General features: G+C 44.0%; 1 protein-coding gene across 4 annotated transcripts in view; it reads left to right on the forward strand.

Annotated features, from left to right (window-relative positions):
* Window positions 1–21323, forward strand: part of CASKIN1 (CASK interacting protein 1) — a 160091-nt gene that overhangs the window by 133569 nt on the left and 5199 nt on the right. For 3 of the 4 annotated variants that reach the window (XM_075179309.1, XM_075179312.1, XM_075179313.1), the window contains 8 exons: window positions 2578–2676; window positions 5590–5705; window positions 7494–7563; window positions 8723–8817; window positions 13371–13481; window positions 13880–13981; window positions 14614–14752; window positions 16443–18485. In XM_075179309.1, coding sequence (XP_075035410.1) covers window positions 2578–2676; window positions 5590–5705; window positions 7494–7563; window positions 8723–8817; window positions 13371–13481; window positions 13880–13981; window positions 14614–14752; window positions 16443–18485 — 2775 coding nt within the window. The remainder of the gene's footprint in view (window positions 1–2577; window positions 2677–5589; window positions 5706–7493; window positions 7564–8722; window positions 8818–13370; window positions 13482–13879; window positions 13982–14613; window positions 14753–16442; window positions 18486–21323) is intronic. The other variant, XM_075179311.1, reaches the window with a different exon arrangement.

The raw sequence follows: 21323 nt of genomic DNA on the forward strand, positions 1-21323 counted from the left end.
AAGTCCTGTAACCGGGAATGGGAGCAGGTAGTGAGAGTGGAAGAGAAACTCAAATCTTGTGCAGAACGGAGGTGTCAAGTTGGGAGGTATTTTGAGACAAGTGAGGAGATGTATGTCGGTGCAATTGTGTTGACGGCCTTGTATGTTAGTAGAAGAATTTTATATTGGATTCTTTGAAAAATAGGACTAGCGTGCCAGATTGCTACTAAGATTTTGGGGGCAATATTGTGGAATACCCACACCAGAAATACTTTAGTTCCAAACGTTATTGTTTGATAAATCTACTACATTTATCTCAGCACAATTTGCATGAATGTTAATTAATGTAAATATGCAGAGAAATACATTTCTCTATGCAGAATATGTTTACTCACTTGTTTTACTGACTACAATCACAATAAGCCCTGTTGTTAGTCATCTATTTACACTGTCAGGTGGAGCGCAAATAGAGTATTCCTACATGTGTTGTAGGGTACAGAATAAGGCAGACCTCCATATAAATGGTTCCCCTCCCTTACCACCGCCACACCCTCAAACCCACACACCTATTTGTAGGATGGGACCCCTGTGGTCCTGGGGAAGTCACTCCTGATGCCACATCAGAATCCGCGGTGACTCTCGGAATGTCCAATTTAAAACCACTCTATTCAGTGTTATTAGCTGAAAGCTGATTGGATGGAACCCCAAATGCTCTAGTTCTTGGGTGGAGGAGGCTTAAGGGGCTGATCTTTACATGAAATTTACCATTTACAGAACACTGATTGTCTAAAGTGAGTATAGGAGTTGGTGACTGGTTTAATAAGGTGGTCCTCCATCCAAAATAATATTACGGTAAAAGCACAGATAACTTTTTACATTAGTTAGCAAATAATAATAATAATTTCTTAGGATCAACAGACTAGGTAGAAATATCGTGCTAGGATGTTTCTTGGTCTAAGTAACATTCTGTGTCTCCCTTTGCCAATTGTATGGCTTGTTTAACCACTATGATCATTTGTACTTTATATTTATATAAATGATCATGTCAAAACGTGTTAAACAAAAGAGCACTTTGGTACATTTTAGTGGTGGTATAGACAATCTGTTTCTCGCTATCTGTTGGGGAACTGCAGGTCACAGCACGCCAGCCAGAGGCATTCAGAAAGGGTCAATCATGATCGCCAACAAATGAGGGGCCGCACTGCCATTTTTATTTGTGCAAGAGTGCCCAATAGTCCACCTAACGCGTTTCATGGTCCAGAACCACTTTCCAGGTTTTGCAGACACTGCCCTAATAAAGGTAATGCACCTACATTTGTGGACTTGTGAGTACACTTTAAACTCCAACCTAGTTGTACGTTAGGACCATCCCCTTTTAGGCTCAGAACTATGGCAGCGACAGTGGTGGAGTGACAAACCAATGAACTTTCAATGTTGAAACGTTCAAGGTTGATACGTAAGGGAGCAGGGCCTGGGTGTAGGGATTGTCTTTGTGGGTGACAATGCTATTGGGTGCTACAGACCGGTTGGATGGTTGAATTCAGCGGATGCGACGCTGCGTCAGATTGATTTGCCCTAAAGACACAGGTAATGGGCATCAGACTTAATCTGCCGTAGCATCTCTATATAGCGATGGCCGACCACTTACGTCCAGGAACAATGTCTCATTCTTGATCGGTCGGTGATTGTGTCCCAATGTTGACTGCTCCTGATCGCACAGCCCAGACACAGGGAAACTGTAGTAAAGCATGAGATGGAAGTATAGGACATAGGAACACAAAGGGATATAGAGTGCCCCCTCAATGTGAGTATGAGTGACTGTCACCAACACTCCCGCCAGTGCGAGAACCCTTGAGATAACTCAGGTAAGTTATCCCAAATTACAAATGAACAACATATATTTTTTCAGCGGCAATGAACAATAGACTAAAAATACCACTTTGTATCTATGTACCTTGTTTGGTTCTTATTGCTGCTAAGTACCTTGCTCGTTCCCTTTGCTTGATGATTGATGGGGTGTATTTGGGTACATCATGAATTAGTCATGAGAGGGGACATCGGGTTCTCTTGTTACATGTGTTTGAATGATTTTTATTACATTGGTCGTGGTGCACTTAGAAACGCGCCTTCCCACAGAAAGTGTGAAATGCGTTGGTTCAGGGACAGGGATGGATTTCACGTAATTCTGACCAGCTAGAGACTTGAGGTCCTATAGCAGAGTGGAAATGTTGTACACCCACCCATAAAACTGGCAACGCCACCCTAAATATACCTTATTTACCACCAGCAGAAATAATCCTGTCATGCAAAGCTATAAGCACCCAACTCCCCTTGACCTGCAGATCCAGGCACTTTCCCCGTGATAAGGGACGTTTACCCAAGTCACAAGTATCTGCACTGTTCTTGCGGACATTTGCACTGTTGTTACTGGCCCTTTAACATTTATATTCAGTCAAACAGTCTGTGTGTAATTGTAAGTGTCACAAAGTACTCTTTTCTTAATTTCTATAATTTCCTAAATCCTCAGCCGTCATAAGGATTCTGCTAATCTGTGCCTGCACACTTATGTTATGTTAGTATTTTCTCCCGTTCATAAAGGTTCTCGAGGATCAGAATCCAGTCCGTCTCATATGTCTCCGGGCCCCACCTCTGTGGCCCCTCCGGAGGAAATATGGGTACTGAGAAAGCCGTTTGCAGGTACCCTATAAAACACATTGTTCTCTCATTAGCAGGACGTACTCGGCATTGTCTGTTATATTGCTAATATGCACTTACTTTACTTTTTTTTTCCTAGGTCTAAATAATGCAACGACCTTCTGTTTTTTTTGTTTCAGATTAAAGCATTTAGTTCTAAATCATTGCAAAACAAATAGCCCAAATATACAGCACTAAGCCAGGAAGTGTAACATTGGCAGACGTTCCCACCACTGGAAATACTGTATTAAGTATAATACACTGAAATCCCGTTTTCTTCCAACATTAATTTGAACACCCTACACTGAGTGACCTGCTTCTTGGCAGTGTTGCTAAATTGTTTACGGGTGCAGATGTTTGGCAATCGGATTGAATGACCAGATTGGTCCATGTGTGAGCAGTTTGTCTTTTGTGTCAGGTGTTTGGACTCAGATATTGCACTGGGGAGGGATGGAGATGACCCTGAGGTTATATAGTATAAAGTATGGATGTTACTCGCTGTGACAATACTGCTGAGCTGTGTTGCCTGGGAAGAATCTTCAGTGCATGGAGTGATCCAATATCTAACTCCCTGGTCATCGTACGAGTGAATGCCCAATCATTCGCTTGTATTGTGAACAGAGGGGGAGATTACAGAGATATATAACAGCAATCTTAATGCCAGCAATTCTGTACAAACATTCCCCCAGGAAAGATGAGCGCAGGAGTGGGATCTTTAATCACACGCGTTAGCAGATATGAAGCCGGTGTTGTGTCTTCCTTGTAATTAGGAACAGTTTTAGGATGTTCTCTCTCCGTCGTACCTTATAGCTATGATGAAAGGTCATTCACCTGGGGAGAACTCTACACACGTTATTAGTGTAAGTAGACGCCTTGTTATCTGTATTTGCTGAGAAACATTTTTGTTTCCACGGCCCAGAGCTCAGAGGTAGCCAATGGAAACCGCAAGTGACACAATCAGTCACGTAGTTAGTACAATAATTTGCTACAATCAGGATGCAGACACATTGCTGAGGTGGGCTGAAGTAACATAAGTACAGACTACATTGGCTTCATCGTCCTGCTGATAAGAAGAGATTACGTCGTTAAGTCTGATATAGCGTCACAGTGAGAGAATATAACTTGTCACCCACTAATAGATCTCTCCCTCTCTCCTGCCAAGTTATGCCTTCCGTTCACGTATAGTCACCACTAGTCACTGTTAATCCCTTCACCACCAGAGGGCAGTGCTGAGGCATGCTCTAGGGCCTGTGAAGTGGGTTAATGGGTAGTTGCCTTTAGGCATCATGATGGGACTTGTTCACAGCTAGCAACTGCCTATCCCCATCATCAGCCCATTTCTCTCATGAATTATTCATCCGCACTTTTTTTGCACTGTGTGTCTCCCATCAGATCTCCATTTAGTTCTCTTCAGCAGCTGGCAGAACCCTGGAGGTGCCAACAGTGCGGCAAGTAGGGGGAATTTAGGGAGCAGAGTTCGGATGGAATCTAGACCACGCCCAGAATTAGGGGTACTGTGAGCTCCTCCAATCCAGCAGTCTGTCTATATTAGGGGTATTGCTTAAAATAATCCATCTTACCTCTCATGATGCTGTAGCCTGGATCTGCTATGCTCTGTAAGCTTTGATCTTAGTTATTGGAAGCGCGAACACCCATTACACTTATAGATTAGCCTAATGTCCCACTCAAAGGACCAGGTACTGGTTTCCGGTACTTGTCCTTAAGGCTATACTGCTAAATATAACTGGACTTAAGGTGTCACATTTTGACATTTAACTTCCAAATTGTCCATATCTGCTGAGAATAGATATTTTCCTTCTCTGCAGACGTCACTGGAAAGACCTTGTTCAGCTCAAAAGTCTATAAACACCAACACAATATAACGTTCCTATATGCCTACGTGTATACCAATAGTACAAGTACATAGTATCCATAACAACTGCTCCTTTATGAGGGGCAGTTGGCTTTAACTTTGTGGCTAGTAGTTGTTTCTCTGCCACTTTTTTTTTTTTTAAATGTAAATACATTTATTTGTGTGGCCTCCCTCTGTGCTTTCCAGCCATGTATTTATACAATCAGACATGCATGGAGCTGGGATATGAGGCAGCTCTGCTGGGCACTATGTACTGGATGTAAGTGTATCCACAGCACAGCCTTGTGTCGTATCTAAGGGCAATGGAAATAGAGAGCTCTGCCTGATTATATAAAAGCAAGGCTGAAAGTCACAAGATGAGTCCAGCTCCTATTTTGCATATCAGTACCTGAGACATACAGTTATATAATAATATGAATAGTTACTGAGCAGGATGAATACATTGGTTCAGCTCGGAGGAAAGGTGTTGTACTGGGTAGACTGTGTTCCTGTGGAGCTTAATGTGCTTCATCATCTACACACAGCGGAGGGAGCTCTCTTATCATCATCATCAACATTAATTTATATAGCGCCAACAAATTCCGTAGCGCTTTATGGGCCTATGTAACCTATTCACTTTCTAGAAACCACTGTATCACTGAGGCACTTCTGTGACATACATGTAATAGTGTCATACCCAGAAGCACACTGATTGGTGGATGGAGCGGGCCATTCACCAAACAGTGAGAGATCTCCACACTCTGGTTGGAGAATGCCTGGAACTATCCACCAATTAGAGAGCAAGAGGGGGCGGGTCTCTGCTAAAACGGCCGTCCCATAAGAAAAATGAAAGATCCGCTCCTAGTTGGGACGGTGGGACTGTACCCTCCTGTCGAGACTGGAGTCGGAATAGTTGGGAGGTATGGTAACAGCCTGTGCCTCGGTGACGTCAGTCCTGGTGGATTGGTCAGCTGCCTCCGATGTGCGTGGGTACAGGGGGACATTACAGCAGCCACCCGGTCTCAGATCTGTTTAATACAAACTTCTTCTTGCTCCCATGCCAGGTGGTGATCGTAGCAGCATGGGCAGCACAGGAAGCGCCACCAGCGGTCGAAGTTCTGGGAGCGGTCAGAGTGCTGGCAGTGCCCACGCTATTCCCGCTAGCGCAGAGGGGGTCAAGGTATAGAGAGCGGAACACTGCCTGCCTGTTATTTAAAATATCAATCGGTGACATCTTATAAAACAAGCCCACCTGATAGTATAACAAAACACTTCTTGTGCACAGGGTTTGTGTTAACAGTTTATCCCAGAAAACATTGTGGGGCTGATTCATTAAGACACGAACATATTGTGCGTTTTTCATAAAAACGCACGTAATTCGGAGACGCGCACGTCCGCGTTCAACTACAAGCGGATCTGAAGATGTGTCTCTTATTGTAAACACTCTGCTCTAACAGACACAATACACTGCAGGACACGTCCAATGCATATGTGGGATATAAAGTCCCAAATGAATGCACAGGAAAGAAAAAAGTATTCAATTATTGTCACCAGTTAATGATACAGTTATTAATGATAAGATAGTAAAAAAAATAGGTATAACATAATGTTACTAATGTCTATTGTACATAAAATACATTTTTACAGTTGTTCCTGATTACAAACACATGTTATAGCATGCATATGAGACTGTCATTGCTAGTAATCTGCATCAGACCTGTAGCTGGTGCGATATGACAGATAAACACATGTTCTAACATGCGTATACAGCCCTCATCGCTAGTAGTCTGCACCAGACCTGTAGCTGGTCTGATATGACAGAAAAACACATGTTCTAGCATGCATACACAGCCGTCATCACTAGTAATCTGTACCAGACCTGTAGCTGGTGCGATATGACAGAAAAACACATGTTCTAACATGCATACATAGCCGTCATCACTGGTAATCTGCACCAGACCTGTAGCTGGTCTGATATGACAGATAAACACATGTTCTAGCATGCATACACAGCCGTCATCACTGGTAATCTGCACCAGACCTGTAGCTGGTGCGATATGACAGATAAACACATGTTCTAGCATGTATACATAGCCGTCATCACTAGTAATCTGCACCAGACCTGTAGCTGGTCTGATATGACAGATAAACACGTTATAGCATGTATACATAGCCGTCATCACTAGTAATCTGCACCAGACCTGTAGCTGGTCTGATATGACAGATAAACACGTTATAGCATGTATACATAGCCGTCATCACTAGTAATCTGCACCAGACCTGTAGCTGGTCTGATATGACAGATAAACACATGTTATAGCATGCATACACAGCCCTCATCATTAGTAATTTGCGATGTGCGCTCAGGCCTTGCACGCCTTTACTGTACATTGACCGCTGGCATAAGTCCAGAATTCTCCAATGAAATCGTGGGCTGCCGGTAGTGTCCTTTGCGCTGGAAGATGAATTGCATACACTCATGTTCTCTGGCGTCTAGTCCGTTTCTGGGCATGTGCAGAGCAATTTAACGCAAAATACGGCACATATCGGCACTTACGTTCCTTGATGAATCAGGCCCTGCGTGTGAGTCTTCAGCTGCATTGTTTCAACAATAGATGACCCCCAGCTTCGTATGCCAAGTTCTAGTGCGGTGACTAGGGAAGGAGAGCTCAGACCTCTATCTTTGCAAATTGATATGTCACCTGAAATGGCCAGGATATAAGTGACAGCCAGGGTGGAAACAAATTTGTCAATGCAGATTAGCTAGAGCTCATCCAGTTTGGCCACCCGTTTAACCTTCTTGCAGTGATCAAGTGACCTTATATAATATTATAGCACACAGAGGGGGTGAGGAAGCCACATTATCTAGTAACATGGACATCACTTTTACATATTTCTTCATCTCACATTTTTCCTCTTTTTACATCCTTTTCTTTTGGTTGTGTCCTCACGCCCCGTTCCATTTCAGCTGCTCGCCACTGTTCTTTCCCAGAAGGCATTGGGGCAGGAGCCTGGAGACGCCTGTGATGGCCACACAGGTGCGTGGAGCTCAAAAATCTACGTCTAAACAAACAAAAAAAGGCCGGATTTTCATGAAAATAAACACGACGCACAATACAGAAATGCTGAGTAACATCCCCTTATTTTGTGCTTAAACTAACACTCCGCCCAAAACTTGCAATTTGGTGGAACTAAACTATAGCATATGACTTACCTGGATTGTAGCCGGTTCCCTGCGGCCTCCAATAGTCCGTTCCTTGCTCTCCTCTACGCCGCTAAGGGTTCTTTCAACAACAAGACCACTGTCTGTCTGAAGCAGGCATAGACGAGAACAGCACCAGGTACACTGGAGACTGCACTAGAAGTAACACATTGCACAGCAATCAATATCAAATTGTTTAAGTTTTGTGGTGTTGCCAACCATCCATTTTTTTGAAGGACAATAGCACTTTAAATGGTCCATTTTCCCAGCCTCTGTGACAGGTGGATGTCTGCACTCAGCATTTCTCTATGAATGCATTTGTTCATTTTCAGTTAAGACGTGATATAAAATACTGACTAAATGTGAATTTAACCTGCATTTATCCACTAATACATTCATCGGAATAACCAACTGTGCTGCAAATAATCCTTAACAATGTAACAACCTACTGTTAGCGTTTTGCTTTGAATTGAACTGTAGGTGTTATTGCTAACAGTCCTACTAATATAACAATGTATAAATTATGCTTAGATTTGTTTTGTTAGGTGTATGCGGCTCTGCACAATTCCGCTATATCCAGACCCCCCATATTTGTCCTCCCCACGTTGTCCTTTAATCCTCCATGTTGTTTTGCATGTCTCGATCCCAATCAAATTCCCTGCATTGCTTTGCATTCTGTCATATTAATCTGTAATTTATTACTATTTATTACTATTATTATTATAATCTCTTTATCACTCTTCAAGGCCGATACGTGTAAAGTGTATAAATCTGTTCTTTGTTATTCTCTCTCAAAAGACGCGGCTATTTAAATTATTTTTCTCCATAGATAAATGTCTTTCTCTCTCTCTCTTTTTACGTTGTTAATTATCTGTTAATTTATAATCGTTCTCTGCCGGGATTAGAGATAAAACCAGGGAAGCGTCTAGTTTCACGGCTGTTACGTGTCCGAAAATCAGAACTGTAGTCTAACGTCTTTTATTTGTCGCGTAAAGGATCTGCGCGTCCCCAGAGCGTTACCAGCTCTCCTTACATTGAACAGGCATACGGAGACCACCCAAAGAAAATGGAGGCTATGACAGAAGGAAAGGTGATGATTAACTAAATGGCAGCAAAGTCTGTTGACTACCCTGTATATTATGGCATGTTTCAGTGTTGTGTATAGTAAGCTGGGGTGTCTGATAATTCACATTGAAGTTGAGGTGCCTTTGTGTGTCTGGAAACACAAGAAAAAAGTATAGTTCTTTTAGAAATTGTGTTACAAATTCCCTATTTGTGACTTTTTCAGTGGTATTGGTATTAAACACATACCACCCATTCATTAAACTACCGTAGTTCCTAAAAACAGACAAACAGCTCATCATCATCATCATCATCATTTATTTATATAGCGCCACTAATTCCGCAGCGCTGTACAGAGAACTCACTCACATCAGTCCCTGCCCCATTGGAGCTTACAGTCTAAATTCCCTACTCAAGATTCTATTTCCTCATTATAGCAACTATGTACCACAAGCGCTTCCACAGCTCACCTCTAACCACAACTACCCCTCTTTAGGAACCATATAAACCTTCTCCTAGGCGATGAATTAGGGCAGAGTGTGTACAGTGTCCGTGGCACCTTATTGGATTGGCTGTGGCTCCTGTCCAATCAGGTTTCGCATTCGCTACACGCCTCTCATCCCAGCGTTTTGAATCTCCAACCCAGCCACACTATCAGTGCTCACTCCGTGATGCCAGAGGCAATAGTCTGGCAGCTTAGTACAGGTAGTGGTTGGATTTGTCCTGGAAGACCCCATCTAAGGACTTTATCGGTGCAGGCAGCTAATCTCTTGAGAATTTTTGCCGTTTTTCCTGCCTTGAGTTATGATGGAGGAATTACACTCACAGGGGCAAACGCAGGATTTCTAGAGGGGAGTTTCCACACCGTAGCTATAATATTAGACAGTGCTTGGCTGCTCTCCAACTCTTCCTATCCCCATAATATACATGGGCAATGCTGCCTGCACTACTGTTAGGTGCACGCAGCTCTCCCTTTTCAAGCAGAGCTGTGTGAAGCAGGGGCAGGGTCCAGTCACCTCAATTATACAGTGTCCCAAGCTTGGAGGGGGTTTCCAGGCACCAGGAACCCCCCCCCCCCCCCCCTCGGTTTGCCTATGACTCATTACATGACTAACATGTTCACTTAACTGTAGTGATTTATCCCTGGCTTCCATCACCTTATAAACCCTTTGGAACCTCCCATGAACCCAGTGGCCAGCGTTAGGGTAGAGACAGAATTTGCTGCCACGTCTTTGCAGCACTGTGATGTGGTTAGGGCTCAGGTTCAGCCATGGGAGTATCCATGTAGCAGGTTTCACCTTGAAAGAGGTTATTCTTGTCCTCAATCAATGCATTGATCCACCAGCCATGACTAATGGCCGCATGTAAGAGGAGCCGTCTGCCTCCTCCTTTCCCCCAGACATGTCTGTACTTATTCTCTCTGATTCCTAATGAGAGGGGGACAGGTCTCTGCTGCTGTTCCATTTATATATCCTGTTATCTACCTACGTTATGTATACAGAAGAGCCACAGGAATTGTCCCCAGCCTGGAAGCTGACGCTCAATAAGAATTTATATCTGGCTGCTCCAGGCAGACTGATCAGAGCAGACATCTGATTGGTTGCTACAAATTCGCTAATGAAATAGCTATGACACAAGGGAACCATTTATGTCATTTAGGTACGTTCCTCTTGTGTTTTACTTAAACTAAGGCTCATTTATGACAGTGCAAATACTGTTTGCCACAGCTACGCCTGGTTTTCACAGGTAAGTGGTAGATTTAATGGCCAAGATGGTGGAGTCTGCGAAAGAGGAAACGTATGATGATTTGTCAAGTGTTAAGACTACAGTTTAGCATTGATTGACCAATAGATATTCATTAGTAACTGAGAAGCAGTTTCCTGTATAGTTAGTGGTACTGCTGGTAGACATCCACCTCACGTGTCTGTACATTGCTGACCTTTGAAAGAATTATTTTCCACCATGCAATAAATACAAAACAGTTTCTTTAGAACGGAGCTCGAATATATTACACATTTAGATGTCCGTCGATATAGATACCTTGTGAGGTTTGCTGCTTGTGACGTCATCCAAACTAACGCACCTTTAATTACACATTTTTATTTGCGTAAAACTGCATATTGGACCCTCACATGTGTCCAAAATAATTTGTGAGAGTTATCTTAAAGCTAAATCCTATTTTTGCATTTGTGAGTCTGGGACATCACAGCAACTTACCAACGTTATCTACCGGACTCCGCGAAACGCCGATGTCCTGATACATCCTGCGATCATACAGCAGAAACGTGTTGCGTGAGCCTATTTCTATACAATATAATAATGAAATGTCATATACACAACAGAGTCTAGTGTCTGGACAATGCTATTAATTAATGTGGAAGTTACTTTTACCATGTAAAATCTAATTCAATACAAACACAAATAACAAATACAAATTAAATGAAGTGAAATTAAATACAAACATCTGTTGTTTTGCTCTTTAAAAACCCTTTCCTGCAGTAGTCCAAATGGAAATATCAGTTAATTAATGTGAACAGACATAAGTGACGTCATGTAATATAACAGTCACACTGCCAAAGGTGAGTCGGCAAACATCCAATCAGAAGCTGCTAGTTAGTGCTGCCAATCGTCAATATCGCCATTGTGTTTCGTTGTGGCATCCCGGCGGCTCCCCCAACAGTTACACCTTCTGGCAGGTGCATGTTTCTGCACACAGGTCTATCTCAATAACCATTTAATAAACACCGCCCCTTCTCTCCACCCTCCCGCCTCTTCAGTCGTACGGAGTCCTAGGCGCAAGATGCAACCAATTCTTTTGAATGACGTATACGCGTCTTTTGCTGCATATGCATAGTACGGAAATGAGTATTTTACACCTATAAAACAGACTCTACGGGCCTGAGTCATTAAGGAGAGTAAAGCATAAAAAATGAGTAACTTTGCACCTAGGCAAAACCATGTTGTATTGGAGGGGGGAGGTAAATTTAAATTGTGAGAAAGATTTCTAGTTGGGGTCGATAAACTTTACATTTTAGTGTAAAAATAAAGCTATCCAGTATTTGCGTGCTGAGAAAACAGCCAGTATTTATCTTATGTGAAAAATAATAAACTAATTTGCACCCCTTGCATTGTAAAATGGTTTGTCCAGGAGAAAAGTTACTCCTTTTTTTGCCTTACTATCCTTAATGGCTCAGGTCCTACATGTGCCCTATTGAATACAAAACTGTAAGGCCAATTATGGGGAGAATGCAAATATATTTGAAAAAATAGGCTAGTATGAGTGTAGGTCACTTCACTCGGATCCAAACTGCTGTGCGATCCAGCTGTCCCCTATACTTGTATAATGCTGACCTCTCCCAGCTGAGCCGGTGCTCCGTCACATTCAGGCTGCACTGAGGGCAGATGGGGATGGAGAAGGGTCATGGGCATTATATGTATCAAATAATTTCAGTGCAGGTTATTTACAAAGCCAACCTGCAGATATTACAGTGACATGTTGGTACTTGGGCAGCATGCACGTGTGATAGGAAGACATGTACCCTGTTTCTGCAGCTTTACAGAAAGGAATGACAGAGGAATCACCACAATTCCTTTCTGCATATTCCTATTTAGTGCTTTAAGGGCACTAATGTGGTTTAATGTGAGATTACACACCAGGGTCAGGGTCTTACTATCAGTCCTGCCAGCCATAGCACACCCACACTTGAAACCCACACGTACTGTATGTATCACCAGTAGCGGATCTGGGGGGGGGGGCAATCGGGGCAACTGCCCCCTCCAGCAGTGGAAGCATCACATTTAAAATGTCAAGATGCCAATCAAAGGGGGCAGGGCCAATTGTGATCAGGAGGCGTGGTCAACCGGCAATAGCCAATCAGACTGAAGGGGGGGGGGGGCGTGACTATGCTAAATCCCCCCTCCTCTAAAACAAAAGTCTAGGTCCATCCCCGTGTACCACTCAAATACATCCTGTACCTGGGTTTCCTATAAACTGCATATATCTTTTTTTTTTTAGCCACAATGCCCCCTTGAAAGTTATATAGTCCCCATATGTTTGATACTATAATTATATAGCCTCAAATATACGTCAGCAACAATATCTATCTCATTCATTATATAACCCCAAATATGTAGCTCATTAATTCTATGGACCAATTATCCACTTCATTCATTATTTATGTCAGCTCATTGGTCCAAAATACCCATTAGCCTGTGTCCAACATTTTCTATCTATTCCCGCATATATACACATAGACATGCTATGCACACATGGTTATATCTACATGACTGATTAGGGGATCCTGTGCAGTCTTCTTTAAGAATTTGGCTACTGGAGTCTCTGTATTATATGTTATTTAATGTTGGATGGAACAGCACGGAGACCCGATTCATGATGATTATTTCCAATATGCAGGTAAATATGATGTCCTGTCCAAGTGTTCTTGGAAATGATCTTAAAATGTTGGCAACTAGGTTGGGGAAGGTGTGAACTGCTTTTGTAAACTTTTCCTGTCTGAAAATACATTTATCTGTATAAAGGAGGTGTCAGGATTTACATTAATACGATTGTCTTCTCGGCAGAGTGCAGAAGCCGTGTTCCAGTGGTTGTGCAAGTTTCAGCTGCAACTGTATGCCCCCAACTTCATCAATTCTGGCTACGACATACCGACCATTAGCCGGATGACGCCCGAGGTGAGGATAGTTTGGGTGACGTATGACTGCTGGTCAGTGATTTATTGCAACACCAACACATCACCTTAATAGAAAAGGAAAAGGGTGATCACTTCCAAGAGAAAAGCTGCAGTAGGCCAGAAACCCGACGCATTTCATGGCATACAACATGAAATTACATCAGATGCGCCGCGTCCTTGTGTTTTATCTGTTGTAGTAAACGGAGGCGGTTTAAGATCTCCGAATGTCTTTTCTCTGCCTTTTATTAAAAACGTAATTTGTAGAAATACTGCAATACAAACGTGGATGTGAGCAGTGGTAATCAGAACGCGTTGTACAACTTGTTCCATTCCACCCGTTACAATACCAGTGTCTGCTTCAGTGGTAGATGGTCCTAAATTGCTGTTGTTTTCTATCAGGATCTCACAGCCATCGGGGTCACTAAACCCGGACACAGAAAAAAGATCTTCTCTGAAATCAATAGCATAAATATCGGAGAATGGCTTCCCGAGTACAAACCAGTGAGTATTGGCAGGAGATGTAAGTGGGGCCCAATCCAGACGACTGGGGCCCAGCACAATATCCACACATACTGATGTATAAGATCACATCCAGGCCATGCAAACACGGGAAGAGCATACAGACTCCACCCACATTGGCCCCTGTTTGGATTGGAACCCATGACCCCAGCACGGTGAACATCTGTATGTTTAGATGTAAAAAAAAATATTATAGCGGGATAGGGGTGGGGCTTCTATGGAGAAGGGCGGGGCTTAACCGTAGAACGTCCATAACAAGCTTCTCCCTCCCCAACACTATATTACTTTGTACTTATTGGATCAGGTTTCAGTCCTGCCGATCTCCGCAGGTCGGAGTCCCCAGCTGTAGGGACCGAGATTTACTCCATTATTATATTAATTAGTTCACAATTACATTTGCTTCCTGCCCCCCCCCCCCCCCCCGCCCCATGTAGTATACAAGTCACGGCTGGGCTGGTGGTAGAGCTGGCCCACTACATGGGTATTGGTGTTAAAGTGCAGGTAGAAGGCCTCATCCTGGTATCTCACCGTCCCCAGCGCTGACTCTCAAACTGGTCTCCTTCCTGCAAAAGGGGGGCAGTCATTTCCATTTTCTTTATTTCCTTTATCTTTAGGCAAACCTGTCCCTCTGGTTGTCACTGATCGGGCTTGGCCAGTATTACAAAGTGTTGGTGGAGAACGGATATGAGAATATTGATTTCATCACAGATATCACGTGGGAAGATCTACAAGAGATTGGAATCACCAAACTGGGTAATGGCAAACACCAGCAGTTCACACCGGCATAGGATACTGATTACATGACTGCAATGTAGAATTTACACTTTCATAGCAACACTCAGTGATACACAGGTGAATAAGTCATTTTGCACACAGAGACTAATTACCCAGCATGTTTGCTTGTATTAATGACAGATGCCACTTATTGCTCTACTGAGCTTAAATGAAATATCAGCAGCATCCAATATAACAGTGCCCCCCAGTGGTCAAATATTAGTACTGTTGATTTTTAAATTAAAAGGATATAGAAATACATATCCAGATGGGGTAGGGCTGTTTTGGCTATGTGTTGCTATCAGGCACGTGTGTAACTAAAGTAAATGTGCCCGAATGCCCTGTGGCATACTGTTCTGGGTGCCGCATAGCTAGAGGCAGGTGTCTGGCACCCAATCTCGTCACACGGCTGAAAGAACCTTGTTCCATCTGTATGTGGACATTTGTGAATGTTGGTTCACAGGACAAGGGGCAGAGTCCCATCACAGCCCTCTAGATGTATTCTTTCATTTCCTAAATTGTACTTACAATAATACAAGGTCATCAACTTATAACTAATACGAGTTTGCTATAGGAAGGTATGTAGCTTCACATGAGGTTAATTTAATACTGCAATCCCACATCTCCTAGAGCCATAACTGTAGATATAGCAGCCCATGCTGCTTCCATGGGGCTCAGCAGTCATGAGGAGAATGGTGATGTGAATCCAGAGCGTTAAATCATTTTTTGACGGTGCAGATACTGTAGTCTGGTGGCCTCTGATTGCTATTATCTCCATTGCCTCATATCTCTGCCTGTACTGCTGGGGGACCCTGCTCCTTCCACTATATAACTCTCAGTCTGTGGCTTTCTGCTGTCTCCATTCCTCTCCTCACATCATGTCACTGCCCCTCACAAGCAGCCCTGTCCTCACTAACACAACACTCATCTCCTGATATACTCTGTGCTGCTGGGGACCCTACTCCTTCCACTATATAACTCTCAGTCTGTGGCTTCCTGCTGCCTCCATTCCCCTCCTCACATCATGTCACTGCCCCTCACAAGCAGCCCTGTCCTCACTAACACAACACTCATCTCCTGATATACTCTGTGCTGCTGGGGGACCCTGCTCCTTCCACTATATAACTCTCAGTCTGTGGCTTCCTGCTGCCTCCATTCCCCTCCTCACATCATGTCACTGCCCCTGTCACATGCAGCCCTGTCCTCACTAACACACCACTCATCTCCTGAATTACTCTGTGTTACGTTGAACCTTACAATAACAAGCTGTTCTATATCTGCCCACTTCAAAACAGGGAATATATGGATGAAAGGGTTGATAGACGATAATAGCAAAAGATGCTCAGACTCTAGTCAACAGCACCTTAAAATGCCGTTGATTGGTTGCTATGGGTAACAGCTCCATATTCCTGTGCGCCAGTGTTCATAAATGTCCTTCATAAGCTTATATGTTAAGTAAAGTTTAAGTATAATTTCCCTTTGCAGAATGTTTCTAACTCTCCATGTATCTCAGTTAATATAATGTCCAATACTGTCGCTCTCACTGCTTAAATATAAACCCCGTCTTTTACACATATAAGTGACTGGTCCCTATAATTGTCCTGGAATATTCGGCCCTTCCCTGTTGTGTCTCATACTAATTATCTTTCTTGAATTTTCTCAATTTAAGGTCACCAAAAGAAGTTAATGCTGGCTGTGAAGAAGCTGGCGGAGATCCAGAGAGCCGAGTATGGTAAGTTTGATTCCGGCAGCATGAGAAGAAGACCACCTCAGAAGAACCTGGATCCCATGTCCGTTGACTCTCCTCCGCCTGACAGTGCAGAATGCCAGTCCCCTAAGATGAAGACTTTCCAGGACAGTGAGCTGAGTGATGAGTTGCAGGCGGCTATGACCGGTGACACACCCGACGGTTCTGAGAAGCAGATTAATCATGTGCCGCACCACAGAGAAGGTCCTTTCAGAGGGCCCGCTGGGGCAAGGCTTCACCATGAAAGCAGCCTGAGTGGTCGAGCTAGGCACATCAGCAGCTCCCAGGAGCTCTTGGGAGATGGAAGCAAGGGACCGAGCACTGTTATGTCAAAGAGCCAGGAATACTTAACAGAGGAAGTGAAGAGAGAGGAAGTGGGTCGAGAAACCAGACCTCTCAAGCAAGGACACTCGATAAAGAGGGCCAGTGTCCCACCTGTTCCTGGAAAACCTAGACAGTCTTTCCCTCCCTCGGGAGGACAGAGCTATACCCCTCCACAAACCCCAACTAAAGGGACCCCTTCTTCACCACAAGCTGTTAATACGCCACAAGCTACTGCCAAAGTGAAGCCAACTCCTCAGCTTCTTCCACCATCAGACCGACCCATGTCTCCCCGCTCCTTGCCTCAGTCTCCCACGCACAGAGGATTTGCTTATGTTCTTCCACAACCTATTGAAGGGGAGGGAGTGCCTGCTCACCTGGCGCAGGCAGTGCCTGTGTTGCCGGTATCAGTCCCTGTGCTATGCCTTCCACCAGGGGGTAGTGACGGAGAAGACGATGAAGAAGATGCAGAGGAGGGAGAGCGTGGCCATGGACGGCCCAAGAAACGAGCACATAGCTTGAATCGTTATGCCGGCTCCGATGGAGAGAGAGAGGAGCTGTTGGTTATTGATGGGGGTCCCTACGGTACGGGACAAAGACGAGTGGGTAGGAGCCACTCTGTGAGAGCACAGTCTGGAGGGGACAAGAATGTAAATCGCAGTCAGTCTTTTGCAGTGCGGCCCAGAAAAAAGGGGCCTCCTCCGCCACCGCCCAAACGCTCTAGCTCTGCCATATCTGGGACCAACCTTGGAGATGGATTGTCTGCTGATGACGCTGGAGGAGAGGGCTATCGGGAACAACGGAGGGCCAGTGACTTTGGGGGTGTAGTAGACACTGGAAGTGCTGGCAGTGTAAAGAGCATTGCTGCTATGTTAGAACTGTCATCCATTGGTGGGGGGCCAAGGGCCCTATCTGGGCAGAGACCAAGAGGATCTGATGGTTATTGTATCCACCTTCTACCCCATCCAGCCAGTCCTGAACTTCACCGACTTCCGGGCACTGTGGCTGGAGTAAAGCACCGTGAAGCTATTGGATTGGATGGAGAGGTGGTGAACCGTCGGAGAACCATCAGTGGACCAGTGACCGGACTAGTATCTGCAGCTCGAAGAGAACGCCAAGAGGTTTCAAGGCCGCCTGACTCCCCCCGCAGTCCTTCTGATGTCATACCTTTTGCTGAAGAACGCAAGCAGACCGTTAAACACCGTCCACGGCCATCAAGGACAGATCAGGCAGACTCAGAGTCTCTCAAGCATTCAGACTTGGCCTCTGTTGAGTCCAGCGTGACGCTGAAACGAAGGGTGAAGGCCAGACAGGGCCATCATTCTGCAGATGTGAAGTTCTTGCTCACGGAATCGGACACAGTCAAGCGCAGGCCAAAGTCTCGAGACAAGGACGGTGGGGGAGGAGGGGTGGAGCCTTTGGTAGTGTATCAGAATGGAATGGGGACTGTGAAGCGCCGACCTGTTTCGGAGATGAGCTTGGTGGGAGCAGGGCGGCAGGACAGCACAGAACACATAGCACAGACTCCAGAACGCAGCATTAAGCCTCCTGTTTCACCAAAGCCCACCATTATACATCCTTCCAGAAAGAGTCCCACCCCCTCAACACCCACCAAGAAGGTTCAAGTCCCTGGTACAGCAGGAGGTAGGAGGAAACCTGTTATAGAATATAGAGTGACCTATGGAATAACAAATATTTATTTCTGAATGTCTTATGGCTTTATTGTGTCACAGAATTCTACAACTTTAGGCATTGAACCCATTTTAGGATGACCATCCTGCAGCCATAGTACAGAAAGGAAGGAGCCTGGAAACAACTGTCCCAGCAGTTTCTGGGGCTCCGCTATTGGTTAGGGAGCAGCTCAGTTAAACTTTAATGTTTAATAGCGAATGAAGCTATTGGAAGTAGAACTCTGTATTTGCACTTGGAATCTGTTTTTTTTTCATATAATTATATTTTTATTGGGTTTTGGTGAAGAAAATAAAATATAATTAGACAGATATTAGGATATTGTATAATAATTGATATAACAGTAAGGAATTAGGAAGAGATGATGGAACATAGTAAAATGATATATGTTGGGCAATAATATAACAAAGAATTTCTCTAAATTCAGTCATATGAAGTCAAGAAAGAGCTAAGAGAATAACTTCTAATAACATGATATATCTATCAGACAGTTTACGTTCAGACTAGTAGAGTCAGGCAGGTATGGACTTAGACTAGACACTGATGCGGAACTATCGATGAACGGCAATGCTGGTCCATCTGCTACGGAGGACTCCGCTCGGCTCGGCATGTGCTGTGGAGCCTCGATAGGGCTTTAACTCCCAGAACAGGAAGCTCAAACACCTAAGTGTGCATACACCTGCCCCGCACGTACCCAGAAGAGCGGAGGCCTTCAGGGAGGATGGACCAGCACTGCAGGAAATCTGCTACTAGAGCATATCAATCCTCTGTAACCAGGGCCTAATAAGGAGATGTGAAAGTCTGGGTCTCATTAAGAATAAAGGTGAGCAGCCTCTTAGTATACTATATATATTGGGGTATATACATATGTAATAGTCAGGGCCGCATTAAGGGAATGGAGGCCCCCGGGCTAAGGGAGCCTCCATTCCCCCGCAAGCCCCCAACGAGCCTCCCCCCCAAGAGCCATTTCCTGCTTCCGTTCCTCTGTCACCCCCTGTAGTGCTCTCGCGACATGCAGTAATCTCCTTACTGAGGAGATCTCGCAAGAGTGATCTCACGAAATCTCCTCAGTAAGGAGAGTACTGCGCATCGTGGAAGCTCTACAGTGACAGCAGGCAGCTAGCAGCATAACATTTGCTGTTAGCTGCCTGCCATTCTCCAGCTGACATTCAGGCCCCGCCCTTGACCCAATGAATGCCGGCGGGCCCCCCAGAAGCCCGAGGCCCCTGGGTTAGACCACGGGTTAATCCGGCACTGGTAATAGTATAAACTCTGGGTTAGACTACCATTTGACAGTGAGAGCTAAATATAGTTTTTCCAAGTACTTATAGGGGTGGGCAAGTAAAAGGTTATTTAAGTAAGGTTTATCTAGTTTCTAGCACCTTATTTGAGCTTGGAACACCCAGGGGACCCATCCACCAGGTGACAAATAGGCTGTTGGAGTAAAATATGTACTTATGTTAGTTGTTGGAGTGGCTAAGAACTAGGTCTGTCAGGAGATGCATTCTGGGAGATAGCTTTCTGGCTCTGGGATTTTAATGTAAGGAAGGTAACCTCCACTTTTATCCATGAATAGGTGGGTAATGCTTAATATTCTGCATAAAATTTACCTTATCCATTAAAGCTGTTTTTCACTGTCAGATTGCTTTATTTGCCTCCATCCCGGAGCTTTCTTCTCTGCTTTTCAGGCACGTTTTTATATCATCACACACATTGCTATCAGTAAACGTATGGATAGCCAAAAAATCTTGAGTGTCAGTAAGAAAAAATAGAGATCAGTTTAAAAAAAATGACAGTCCGTACCATATTTCACATAGTATTTACCACACCACTTGTTATGTGTCAGGATAGAGCCTCTTAGAGGGTTGTAGAGGCCAATTTTGTCTGGATGCTTTTATTACACTTTTTAAAACATTAGATTACATAATGTGTCAGTAAAACATTCAGTGTCAGTAGAATATACACCAAGCCCACACTTTGAAAGCAATGTCCCTAATGATATGAACATTGTGCCATTTATACTGTGGGAGGGGTAATTTTGCACCTTCCTACATGACCCTTAGGGCCCCATTTAATATTGAGTCGTACGTATCTTTAATATATGCAACTTTAAAAACAGCTGTACTTCTACCTCAGACCAACAAAGGCTTATGCCCAATTATAGCATATAGACACGGCTGTCACTGCTAGTAGTAGATGCGAGGGTCACATGACCTTGTTTGTACACTATATAATGTAATGCAATACTATATACAAAAGAGATAATAGTGTCTTGACAGTGTTTTTAATAAGTGTGAAAGTCGCATTTTCCATATAAAACGTAAGTAAAACGCCCCTGCAACCGTTTTTTACCCCTCTATAACTCAACTGGGAATCTGCATTCCTCAAGACGTCCAATCAAAGTCTAAATCAGGCCCTTAGTGGTCATAAATACACAAATAAATAAATATATTGTTAAAAAAAAAACTAAAATAAACAATTTGCCACTTGAACTGAAGGCAATGTAACAGTTTATATGAATGTGTGTAAAGGTGAAATGCGTCAGCCTCCTGCGCTTAGTGGTGATGTCTCAGCTTCCACACCACATCTCAGCCGCAGCCAGCTCAGTGGGCGGCCGGCCTGTGTGACATAGAAACATAGAATTTGACGGCAGTTAAGAACCGCTTGGTCCACCTAGTCTGCCCATTTTATTTATTGACCAATGGTAACCTCAAACCTATTTGGTCCTTTACTCTTTGTAGGGATATCTTTATGTCTATCACAAGCATGTTTAAACTGATCTACTGTATTAGC

The sequence above is a fragment of the Mixophyes fleayi genome, chromosome 7 (assembly GCF_038048845.1).
Source record: "Mixophyes fleayi isolate aMixFle1 chromosome 7, aMixFle1.hap1, whole genome shotgun sequence".
Classification (NCBI taxonomy): Eukaryota; Metazoa; Chordata; class Amphibia; order Anura; family Limnodynastidae; genus Mixophyes; species Mixophyes fleayi.